Raw genomic sequence first — 12,936 nt, forward strand, 5'->3', positions numbered from 1 at the left:
CATTGTTGTCTGTCCTGTGTGTCTCTTTGTCCTGTGATGGACTGGTGTCTAAGGTCAATCAAGCAAGTCCCCGCCACCCAAGTGCAAGGATTACATGGAAATAGAAAATGGATGCATAATGTTCTTATAAGACACTGGCACCAGCCACCTCCACAACTCATTTGTTGTTATATACAAAATGGATAATTGGTGTACTTAAAACTTTTTCTTTTCCTTTTCTGAGGGTTATGATTTAATATATATATATATATATATATATATATGTATATTTATATTTCAGGCACATTTCTCATTCTCCTATAGCTCATTTATCCCTGTAGTATATTTAGAAAAGATTGATTAATAAGACTTTGAGAATTAATTCTACCGTTCTTTGTTTGTTCAGGGGACCCTCATAAATCTGTGTAGTATGCACAGATTCTGTTTAGGGTGCAGCGCTCTGAAATCAGAGGCTTTTATCAAGTTAAATCAACCCAACTACAGGGATCAGTTTATTTCTATTCAGAAAAGGAGTGTAGACATTCTCATGCTTTGCATTCTTTTAACGATCTTTGAAAATTTGTTTGTTCAGACAATCAAACACTCAGTGAATGTTGCAAAACATCATATTTTTATTTAATATTGTTTTAAAATGTGTACAAATTACATAAGCCTACACATATACTTAGTCTAAAGCATACAGATACTTCAGGTTTTGAAAGAGAAATATGAAAGAAGAAACAGCTTTGCAAAGTCCGCTTAAGGGGGTACAAGTCAGCAGACGTGTGTAAGTCATTAGAACACAGCTGGGCAAAGCTTATCACCTCAGCAAGGAGGAATCTTCAAGACTTCATTTCCTGTTCATCATTTTAGTTCATTAAAGGTGGAAGCTGGTTCACTCATAGCCTGCAAGAACAGGAAGAGAGAGAGAACTTTAGGACCTGCACTTGCCCAACAGTCCCACCAGCATTACAATAAATCATGTTGTTTTCTGACATAATAAAGTCAGTCAGTCATTTTCTATGCCACTTTTTCCATAGTGGGCTGCAGGCTAGCTGGTGCCTATCTCCAGCAGTCTATGGGCGGGAGGCAGGGTACACCCAGGACAGGTTGCCAATCCTTTGCAGGGCCACACAGACACACACAGGACAAACAACCACACACACACACAGTCACACCTATGGGCAATTTATAGAGACCAATTAACATAACACTCATATTTTTGGACTGTGGGAGGAAGCTGGAGTACCCGGAGAGAACCCATGCATGCCTGGGGAGAATATGCAAACTCCATGTAGACCCCTGACTGGGAGTTGAACCCAGGACCTTCTTGCTGCAAGGCAACAGTGCTACCAACTGTTCCACCGTGCAGCCTCATAAACAATGTTGTTTTTCTTATATTGTTGTAGTGTTGGAAAGGTGCCCAAGTCATCTGTAATCTGGATTTTCCTTCTCTTTCATAAGAGGAGTGTTTAACTTGACAGAATAATAGTAACAAGGCAGTTGCAAAAGACGATCTCCAAAAACAGCAGGCTACCACTATGTAGCTGTCAAGGGCCAATATCTGTGTTAAAAATACTAGCAGCAAGTATAAAGAAGAACAAACGTAAAGAAAGAAATTATTGTCTTTGGGAACATGCAATTGTTTTTAAATGGAGCTGATCTACCACTGATGCCAAAAACTCAATGAAGAGGCACACTCCATAAACTCATTCCTGAAATGGGTTGCTTTATTTTTTACCTAGAGATAACTACTAATCTAGCAGGTAAAAAATGTTAAATTCAGTCCACAAATGCCTGCACTTGTATTGCTCTTTATCAAGTCCGAGGACTTGTGCTCTACACTATAAAGGATAACATTAATCACATTTTATTGGGAACTTTAATGCTTGTGACCCAATATCTCTTTCCATTTGTAAGAAGCTCTTGTGAACTGTCTTCTTTGGGAAAAGCTTTTTACCCATAACACAACAAACTGTCATGTTACATTATGACTACCCTAAATTTACCCTGTCTACTCATCACTCAATATCCTGAGACCTGCATGTAGTTTTACGTTTTCTGCCGTCATTTTGTAAGTTTTCCTGTTCTCATTACTAAACCTATTCATCTGCTTGCCATGCTGCTTCCTCACTCTTTTCTGCACTTTGGTCCAGCCACGACCTCACTTAGCCCAGCATGATCAGGATCAAACCAATTATTAAGCAGCTATTATAAAAAGTTAACATCATAACTATCTTCATAGCACAATGGTCTTCCTGTCTGAGACTGCAACCCAATCAATAGCTGATTTGGTTAAAAGACATTGTAAGCAGACAAAACACATGTTTTTTGACCAAAAGTTGACTTCTTACAGTATATTGTTCAAAGTTGCTTCTCTGCCTGCGGTGCAGCCAGCAGAATATGGAAGAGATGACTGCCTGGACCAGGGTGATGAGAAGGAGAGATGACTTTATTCCTCTGCTAAATTTCTGTTGGAGAAAAAGAGTACAAAAACATTTCTATAACACTGTTATCTGTGTAAGCACAGCCTGGTTAACGTTGATAAACCCACAGACAACCCCATGTACTGTGCATCAGTTTATTTTTCTTTGAAGTTAACCATTTTCAGAAAATATGGAGGTAAGTGGGAGTAAAACGCTAACATATTACACAATGTTTGTAACTGTGCATAATATTTCTGTGACAGACCAGAAATCCATTTAGTTTGTTTCTGATTTCCTTCGGACCTGCTAACTTTTATGAAGCATGACAGATTCTGACCATAATCAAACCAAAATTGGCTCTGAGCAACCTCCTGCTAAAAGATACTATTTAGAAACATAACCCCTGTTCCTAACTGCAGAGACGATGGTTAGATGATAGGAAATCTGTTTAAACCAAAGGCTTCTGAAACGCTGGTATGAATAAAGTCATGCAGGGTAGGTACAAAATGTCCCATGATACACTGCAGATTTTAGTAACCAAGCTTCTTGGGTACAAATTCAATTCAATTCAAATTCAAAAATACTTTGTTAATCCCAAAGGGAAATTAAATGTTGTTGTAGCTCATTATGAAGGTTTCTTCAAAGAGCCGTTGTAGATGCTGATGGTTGTGGACAGGAAGGATCTCCTGTAGCGGTCTATCTTACAGCAGATCTGAAGAAGCCTCTGACTGAAGACACTCTGTTGTTGTAGGACAGTCTCATGAAGAGGATGTTCAAGGTTCTCCATAATGTTCTTCATTTTATGAAGAATCCTTCTTTGCACAATGATCTCCAGATGTTCCAGAGGAGTCCCCAGAACAGAACCAGCCTTCTTTATCAGCTTGTTGAGCTTTTTTAAGTCCCTGGTTCTGATGCTGCTTCCCCAGCAGATGATGGTAGAAGAGATCAAACTCTCCACAACAGACTTATAGAAGATATGCAGCATCTTGCTGCAAACACCAAAGGACCTAAGCTTCCTCAAGAAGTACAGTCTGCTCTGTCCCTTCTTGTAGATGGTTTCACAGTTGCCTCTCCACTCTAGTCTGTTGTCCAGGTGTTCACCTGGCCAGCAGACCAAAAACAACCAAAACAAAATAAGCACAAAATTGCAAAGGGGCAAAATAACTAGAATAAGTCTTAGTTTCCAAATGACCTGTTTTTACATGTGTCCTCATTGTTACCCATCCAGCAGTGGGTAAATAAGTGTTGTGACGGTTCTTCTGCTCAGCAGCCGGGGGAGACACTGGGTAATGCTTCAGGGAACAGTGTCAGGAAAGACCCATTCTCACAACTACAGGAGATGACTATGCAGTTTCTTTTCCTTATATGCAGCAAACTGAGTGTGTGCAGTTTGAAAGAAGTAATAAAAACAGTTAAACCTTGGAGGTTGTCCTGTGACTACTGAGAAGAACCATGTAATAATAACAAGCTCCCATGTTTTCCTGTTTGTCTCTGATGTGAACCCGTTTCTCCTGTCTTTGTTGCTAATGGAAGTTAAAGGAAACCTTATTCCTGCCAATGATTTTCAGCACTATTATTTACCTGCAATGTTTTAGTTTTTTAAATCTCAAAGATCGCTTCATTCCTTGCCACTCAGTCTCCCAGCAGTCCCTTCACTTATCTTAGGGCTCGCACATATTCCACAAGAATCGAGACGTTTGTTCTCTCTCCAAGAAAGAAAACACGGCACCATTATTTTCTCACAGCTTCTTTTCAACACATCCTCCCCACAGGCATTTTTTCTGTGGTGTCTGACAAATACAGTTTGATGGGTCAGACATTTGTTAAAGGGGTTGGGGGTTAATGCAGAAAAGCAGGAATGTTGTCATTCCTGCTTTTCCGCTTCATAAACTTCCAAGGGTTCCGGAATGAAGTTTCTTGTGAAGTATAAACATTTGTGGCCAGAATGAGCGCAGGGTATGCAGAAACCTTTTGGCAGTTGGAGGGTTGTCGCATGATGACACAGCTCTGCTCACTTGGCTCCTTTTACTTTCATTGTTTTTATAAATCATTTCATACCTGTCATAATTCTTTTTTATTGTGTCACTTGTCCCTAGCATCATTTCAGGGTCTGTTTCTGCTGCTTTCCACTTCTGTTCTGCCTTCACATGCATTTTTTTACATAAAAATGCAGAATGATTTATATACTTCAAAAGCTTTGAAAAGGCAAAAGATAACTTACAAACACACCTGACAAGTAATTGTACATCAGACAAGAACAATGAAACAAAATCACAAAAGGTACAAACACAAAAAATGGTGACATAAATAAAAGCGGACACCAACCGTGGCGTCATATTCAGCGTTACAGAAGTTGTTTATTGTCTTGATGCAGGGAGTTTGAGGATGTTTGTTCAAGTCCACAGAGTAGATGATCACAGCCACCACTGACAGCACTACAGTTGCCACGCTCACTATCAAATACACCTGCAGCTGGATAAGCACATTTCATTTCATCAAATCAGTGGAATCAGAAAAGTACGAAGTGTAATAATGCAACAAATAAGCCTGGTGAACTTTACAATACATTTCTCATTACCTATCAGAAACTAATTCTTGGTTGAATGGAAATTATTTTAATCTAAATCTGCCAGGAATATTAATAATTTTGGATTAACTAAAGTGGTCAGATTATTTTTGGCACATTAGTTAAATCACAGCAAATGCTGCTTAGCACTAGAACAAGGCATTCATAGTATGATAATGGTATAGGTCCACACAAATGATACTTAACTGGTATCAGATATGGCACACTAATGTTATTTTTACGCATCTTGATAGAATGGCATCCTGAACAGCAACTTAAAATTTATTTTGCATCAACAACGATAAAATAGTTAGATAAACTAACTGAACTCATCCTATATAAAGTCTCCTTCATGAAGTGGTTACAGTTTTTTTCAGAACCAACTGTAACAGATGGCTACATCTGTTACTAATGGAGTTATGTCAGCTTTAGTTTATCCTAGTTGTGGCACTTTTGATATCACCTCTGATATTTGTTTTGTTTATTAACCCACTATTAGCAGAATTAGATTTAATAAATAAAATTGGTTTGCATGAGTTAAAAAAGAAAAACAAGCCATTTCTTATATTCAGATGACATCTGTTATTTTATGCTACCCAGACACAGTAACGGAGAAATCTCTTCAATTACTGGCTAATTTTTACTTAATTTTATGATTTACAAATTTACAGACCTATATCCAATCTTCTGTTCTTATGTAAAATTCTTGAGAAAATAGTTGCTAATCAAATGTATGAGCATTTACACAGCAATGACCTGTCTGAAGAGTTTCAGTCAGGCTTCAGAGCTCATCATAGCACTGAAACAGCTCTGCTGAAAGTCACTAATGATATTCTTCTGGCCTCAGATAATGGACTTGTGTCTGTACTGGTTCTGTTAGATCTCAGTGCTGCATTTGATACAGTTGATCACAATATTCTCTTAGAAAGGCTGGAATATGCTGTATGGATCAGGGGAACAGCACTAGGCTGGTTTAAATCTTATTTGACTGACAGATTCCAGTTTGTTCATGTAAACGATAAATCATCTTCAAACTCTAGGGTTAATTGTGGAGTACCACAGGGTTCAGTGCTTGGGCCAATTCTCTTTACTATATATACTGTATGCTTCCAATAGGTCAAATTATCAGGCACCATGGGATACATTTTCACTGTTATGCTGATGATACTCAGCTTTATTTATCCATAAATCCTGATGAACCCAACCAGTTAGACTACAAGCATGTCTTGAAGACATAAAAACTTGGATGACTTTAAATGTTCTGCTTCTAAATTCAGACAAGACAGAAGTTGTTGTCCTTGGACCGAGTCTTTGAAAAAGAAACTGCTTAATCAATCAATTAATGTGGATAGCATTAAATTGATCTCCAGTATTAAAGAAAAAAACTTTGGTGTTATTTTTGACCAGGACATTTAAATCCCATATTAAACAGGTTTCTAGGATTTCCTTCTTTCATCTCCGGAACATTGCCAAAATTAGAAATATCCTATCCAGGAGTGACGCTGAAAAACTAGTCCATGCATTTGTTACTTCAAGGCTGGACTATTGTAATTCGTTACTATCAGGATGTCCACAAAATGCAGTTAAAAGCCTTCAGCTGATTCAAAATGCTGCAGCAAGAGTTCTCATGAAAATTAAAAAGAGAGATCACATTTCTCCTATTTTAGCTTCCCTTCATTGGCTCCCTGTTAAATCCAGAATAGAATTTAAAATTCTCCTCCTCACATATAAAGCCCTTAATGATTTAGCTCCATCATACATCAGAGATCTGATTGTTCCATATATTCCCAACAGAGCACTTTGTTCTCAGACTGCAAGTTTACTGGTGGTTCCTAGAGTCTCTAGAAGTAGAATGGGAGGCAGATCCTTTAGTTATCAGGCTCCTCTCCTGTGGAACCAGCTCCCGGTTTTAGTCCGTGAGGCAGACACCCTGTCTACTTTTAAGTTTAGGCTTAAAACTTTCCTTTTTGATAAAGCTTATAGTTAGAGTTGCTTAGGTTAACCTGAGTTATCTCTGTAGTTATGCTGCTATAGGCTTAGGCTGCTGGAGGACAGAATGACCACTTTCACTCTCTCTGCTACATTCTCATACTACTCTCCAATTTTGAGTTTTTTGTTGTTATTTTAGCTTTTCACTGTAGGATCTCTCTCTGTTCTTTCTCTTTCTAGAAGCTACACCTGGTCTGGCTCTGTGTTTAGCTGTAGCACCTTCCTGGAGGGGGGCATTGGCCAAGCTGCTGTTGCCAACAACTTAATGCTCACTTTATACAGATCATACACTTGGTCCTGTCTTTCAGTGTTTAACCCTGTCTCACCTAGACATAGCTACTGGCTGAGGTTCTGCTGTGACCAACTGCATGTGCTCTCTTTCATACTCTTGAGTTAAAAACTGGCTCAGAGTTCATCTGCTTTCTCTCCCTGATGAAGCCACTAAAGTAGCTACAACCATTAATGTTTTACTTTTCCTTCCCAAAGAAAGTACTCCTGGATCAGTGCTTCTGTGTTCTTTTTCTGTCTCTGCTCTGTTCTCTCTAACCCCCAGTCAGTCGTGGCAGATGGCCGCTCACACTGAGCCTGGTTCAGCTGGAGGTTTCTTCCTGTTAAAAGGGAGTTTTTCCTCTCCACTGTCGCTACATGCATGCTCAGTATGAGGGATTGCTGCAGAGTCAACGCCAGTGACTGTCCACTGTCTCTACATGCTCATCCAGGAGGAGTGACTGCTGCAAGTCACTGACTCAATGCAATCTGCTAGGTTTCCTTAGTAAAACCTTTAACCAATTTGAATTATAAACTGAATCCGACTGCACTGTTTGATAGTTAGGATTAAGTGGAATGTATGTAGTTTACTTGAAATCTTTATGATTTGATTGAATTGACTTTGTAAAGTGCTATGAGATGACGTGTTGTGAATTGGTGATATATAAATAAACTGAACTGAATCGAATTTAATTTTGTAATATTTTTACAGTAATGAGGACCTAATTGGAGGCTATGCTGGTTTCAAAATCTACCCTGCAGGTCTAGAAAAAATATGGTGTTTTAGGTGGATGTCTTCAGATTAAACTAAAACCTGGTTTGGATAAAACATTGCAAGCTGATATATTTCTGTTTATTCAAGCTATATGACCTGTCATACAGAATTGGATGAACATTTATTAATCTTCATTGAGAATGATTTATTTAATTAAAATTATTTTTTCTGCTAGGATTCAGTGTTTTCTTTGACTTTTCCACAAAGCCTTTTGAAACTTTTTAATGTTATTCTAATTTATTGGGCTGCATCTGCATACACATTAGGTTTTATGCTCTACTGTCTGCATTAAATATCAATAAACAAATTAATAAAAATACAGCACCTAACGACAGCCATTAATTCTCACACAATCACAAAAGCTGCTGACGTGTACGCTTGGAGTAGACTTACGATCTTCATTGTGCAGTGTTTGTCCAACATGATGGCAATGGTTCCAGCTGCAATGAACTGAGAGCACAGACCAGATAGATATATTATGTTACAGCTTTCTCCAAAGCACAATGATGTCTTAATCCGGTGTCGACACTAACAGCCTGACTTAAGTGATTTGCACTGACTTACAGTATATGTCACATATTGCATAAATTACAATTTATTTTTCATGTTATCAGATTAAAGGTACCTTGTGCAAATAAAACCTTTAAGCAAGTATTTAACGTATTTTTCATTAAGCCCACGTTTATGTATTAAAAATGTTTATTGTTTAGCGATGTAATATTCTAATCATAGATGTCATGTTACCATTTGCTATAAGCAGAAAATCTTTATAATTAACAGAAATAAAGGCTGGAAAACTTCAGTCAGTGTGTAATTAATCTATATAATGGGTTTCACTTAGTGAATTGAGTTACTGAAATAAATTAACCTTTACATAATAGTCTCATTTATTGAATATGACTGCATATGGAGACACAAACAAAACATGAACTCACTGTTAATCCAGTCCACCAGGGAACACCAAAGATGACCACATCAGTGTGCTCAGTGAAGTGTAAGGGCAGGGCGTAGGAAATAACCATCAGTCCCAGCATCACTTGGCTTACCTGGTAGGAACAAGTATTCATTACTATTATATTTATATAGAAAAGATTAAAGGTTTTCTAATGACTTTAATAACTTGGATTGAAAGTGGACGGAACTGAAGCTAATGTAATTACTGGGTATTAATATTGATCCTGACATTAAATTACATTTGATTTGAACTGGACTTGTTCACTTTTTCAGTGCAGTATTCTGATGTGACTAGGAGAAAAGGCAGATATCAATAAATCAACAACAACTTATTGTTTGCATTGCTTGTTATTGAAAAATGAAATGTCACAAAATGTGGAAAGCATTACTCATGGAGAAAAATATTCTCCCTGACTCTCTATTAGATTACTTAAGCTATAGGTCTATGTTGAGCTTTCAGTCACACTAACTCAAGCAGAGTTCTTTACTTAGTTCAGTTGCTTAGTTTTTAGTTAAATTTCTTTAAATTTTTTTCCACATTAAGTGACTCATTTGGACTAAAGTCAGTCCCCTTATCTATGGAAATTACACTCTATTAAATGCTGAATAAAAAATAACCAAACTTAGGGTATTTTGTTGACTTAGTTCTGAGTCAAATATGGACCAGTCCAGGTGTTGGTTGATTTAACGCAACGAGTTTGGTTCTGGTTTTTATCTGGGATACTGGGTTAGGTTTTCAATTCAAAATGGCTTAATGTGACTAATATCTAACATTAAGCCTACCAACATGCATTGTAGAAACATAAATTTATAAAACAAATAATAAGTGGGTTTAAATGAATGAGCCACACATCCAATTTTCTATATCCTTTTAATTCTTACAATGTTGCACAGGAGCTGGTGCAAGTCTCCAAAGGACAGTGGACAAGCAGCTTGGTACACCCTGGACAGGTCACCATTCCATCACAGGGCAACACAGGACAGACTTTCACACTCACATTTGGTCACACTTATTGCATTTTGTAATGGCTATTCAAACTAATATGCATGTTCAATGCATATTAAACAATTCGTAAACCCTAGAACTAAAATAGTTACAGGGTTAAAGTTACAGGACATACTAAAAAGGTCTGGTGGATCTGTAAAGAATGATGAGGCTACTGTTTGGTCTCACTGCTAGCCCAACACAATTTCTGACCCAATTTTTGGTTATAACTATCCAGCTTCTGTCTCAATGGTATAAACCCAACATTTGTTAAAGCAAAATCTCATCAGTTTTTAAAGTGTAGCTCTAGTATGATATGTGACCTCACAATCATTCAAGAAAACAGTGTTCTTAACCAATGTTTTCACCAGCTGTGAAAAATAAGAAAACCATTAAAATGTTGCTGCATCACTTGGTAGTTGTATAGACACAAAGTTCACCACATTAGTCTTAATAGAGCTTTCTGTTTTTCTGTTTGCATGATAGTCTCTTGGAGTTGTGTTGTTTCTTGAGTCATGGACTTCACATTTTGGTCTCAATGATGTTTATTTCCTATCACTGCTTTATAGTAGTTTTGGAACGGTATAACAGAACAACATTGTTCTGTTATTCTGTTATTGGATCTTTCCTGCTCAGGGCTGTAGCAGTCCACATGGATGGATCCCATCCATTGGCAGCTGGTTTAGTTTTTCTGCTATGCATTATTGGGGAACAGCCTGTTTAGTCATTCAGAGTTCATCATGTCAGGTTGGGAAATCCAGCTTTCTATACTTGGAGCTTTATCTTCAGCATTAGACAGGCATCCAGCTTTAGATGTGCTGTTTTTCAGTGTGCAAAGAGCTGTGGAGAATTTATTGTATTTCTTGCAACATTCTGGTGCTCTGAAGCCTTAATGAGTTCACTTCATGTTACTCTTATCTTAGCTTCTAGACACTTTTTTTTATTGGGAACATGTCTATTTAATGATTTAGACTGTTCATCTTGTTGACAAGCATCTAGTGGATCAATGCGACAGTTTTATACCAATAAGGCATAAGATTATGTACACTAGTGAAAAAAGTAACAGTGGATATATATAGCAAGGAAAACCTACATCCTGGCTTTCACATTGTTGCCTTTGAGAACCCCAGCCAAAGTGAACAGTCTATCATTTTTTTTTCAATGCATAAATGCACATACATAAACAAACACAAATGCTCACACAGACAAAAATAAAGATAAAGCGAGGAACTCACCCCCAGACATTTAGGCTCGCCTCTTTGTATGGCATCGCGCAGCTCCTGTTGTCTGTCACTTAGTTTGACTTTGTTCACGTCTTCCTGCACATGGACCTTTAAGTCCCTTGAGACAGAAACAGCCATCTCCTGCTGATGGCAACAAAACTGTTCTTACACACTGCTGTCATCGTTTATCAGACCATGCCAAACCTATGTGGGCTAATCCAAATAATCTACGATGGATGGATGGATGGATGGATGGATGGATCTGGTTCATTCTTGGGTACAGTTTCCAGACGGCTGATGGTGCTATGTTCATCTCTTCAAACAAATATGCAAGAATAAACAGTATGTGAATGTTTAGCTATAAATCCGTTCGGGATGAACATTCTGAGATTAGTGTGTTTAAGCAAAGGATCTTGTAAAGTTGATGAAAGCTGGTAGGAGAGAGCGTCATCATTCAGTGACAATCATGGGCTAAAAGGCTGCATAGAGGGGAAGGAGGAGTTACTCCAAAAAAGCAACATATGAAGCCAGATTACAGTTTGCAAGTGGACTTAGCCACAAGGACATTCCTTTTTGAAGACATGTCTTGTGGTCTGATGAAACTTAAAGCGTTTGGCTGTAATGACCATCATATCAACTGGAGAACAAATGGGGAAGCTTGCAAGCCTGAGAACACCATTCCAACTATTAAGTACAAGGGTGGCAGCATCATCTTGTGTAGAAGCTTTGCTGCAGAAATGACTTCATGAAAGAGATGCCATCATGACAAAATAACATTTTGTGAAAGTGTTTTTGAAGGAACATCTCAAAACGATCAGTCAAGAAGTTAATGCCTGGGCACAAATGGGTCATCCAAATGGACATTGGCCAAAATCATGCAACACAGTACTTACAAAGAAAGTGTCTTAAGGGCAACATGTAGATGTTTTGGAGGGGCCATCAGAAACTTCTGATTTCGGTCCAAAGTTTAATTTCTGGGCAGAGCTGAAAAGGTGTGTTGGAGCAAATCTACCTAAAAAACCTGAACCAGTTACATCAGGTCTATTCAGAAGAATGGTCCTAAAGTTCGGCAACCTATTGTAGAGTCCTGGAACTTAAATCAGACAGTTTAAAAGACAATTCTACAAAATACTAACTTCTTAATTTGAAAAAAAAAAAAAAAAAAAAGCCTCAAAACGTTTTCTTTCTTACCATTCGGGGATTTAGCAAATAATTCAAAATGATGTGGAATTGTAAAGGTTTAGTCTGATTTAATGTCAAACAATGAGAAAAAACTTTTGTGTCTTTTTTATAGTGTATGTAAAATTCTGGATTCAAATGAGTTTCTTATTTCCCACGATCACAGAGCATTATAATAGAAACATGCAGAAATGATCTGTCGTTGACTTGTAGGCATAAAATCAAACACGACAGAGATTTTAAACAGTAGAGTAAATGTATAGGCAAATCAAACGACCTCAGCTCCGTGATCACAGACACTGATCAGGGCGCTGCTCCGTTGTTTGACATGCTCAATTATTACACCAAACCCTAACCTACAGACTTTCTACTCACACAGAACTCAATATCTATCCTTGTTATCTGCTGACGAACAGAAAATTATGATGCGTAATTCCTACCTTTTGTTGGATACACCGTAATCCCTCCGTTTGTCTTCCGTCTGCGCTCCACCACTCCTAACCCTCAGCGCGCCTCCCTCACGTCTCTTCCCAGCCAGCAGGGTGTGTGGGGAGGGGGTGTTTATCAGGGGGAGAACGGTGTCTGTCTGTGGG

General features: G+C 38.0%; 1 protein-coding gene across 2 annotated transcripts; it reads right to left on the reverse strand.

Annotated features, from left to right (window-relative positions):
* Positions 1-587: 587 nt before the first annotated feature.
* tmem176 (transmembrane protein 176) lies at positions 588-12,921 on the reverse strand. 2 transcript variants are annotated; one of them, XM_047366582.1, is made up of 7 exons: positions 12,784-12,921; positions 11,177-11,305; positions 8,938-9,048; positions 8,396-8,452; positions 4,731-4,877; positions 2,334-2,450; positions 588-885 (listed from the first exon to the last, which is right to left on the reverse strand). In XM_047366582.1, the coding sequence occupies exons 2-7, from the start codon at positions 11,300-11,302 to the stop codon at positions 844-846; spliced, it is 600 nt and encodes a 199-aa protein (XP_047222538.1). In that variant the 5' UTR covers positions 11,303-11,305; positions 12,784-12,921; the 3' UTR covers positions 588-843. The 2 variants fall into 2 exon arrangements, with proteins under 2 accessions (XP_047222538.1, XP_047222539.1); XM_047366583.1 differs by having other exon boundaries at positions 11,177-11,308; positions 12,784-12,910.
* Between the last annotated feature and the right edge of the window lie 15 nt (positions 12,922-12,936).

This window comes from Girardinichthys multiradiatus, chromosome 5 (assembly GCF_021462225.1).
Source record: "Girardinichthys multiradiatus isolate DD_20200921_A chromosome 5, DD_fGirMul_XY1, whole genome shotgun sequence".
In the NCBI taxonomy this organism is placed as follows: Eukaryota; Metazoa; Chordata; class Actinopteri; order Cyprinodontiformes; family Goodeidae; genus Girardinichthys; species Girardinichthys multiradiatus.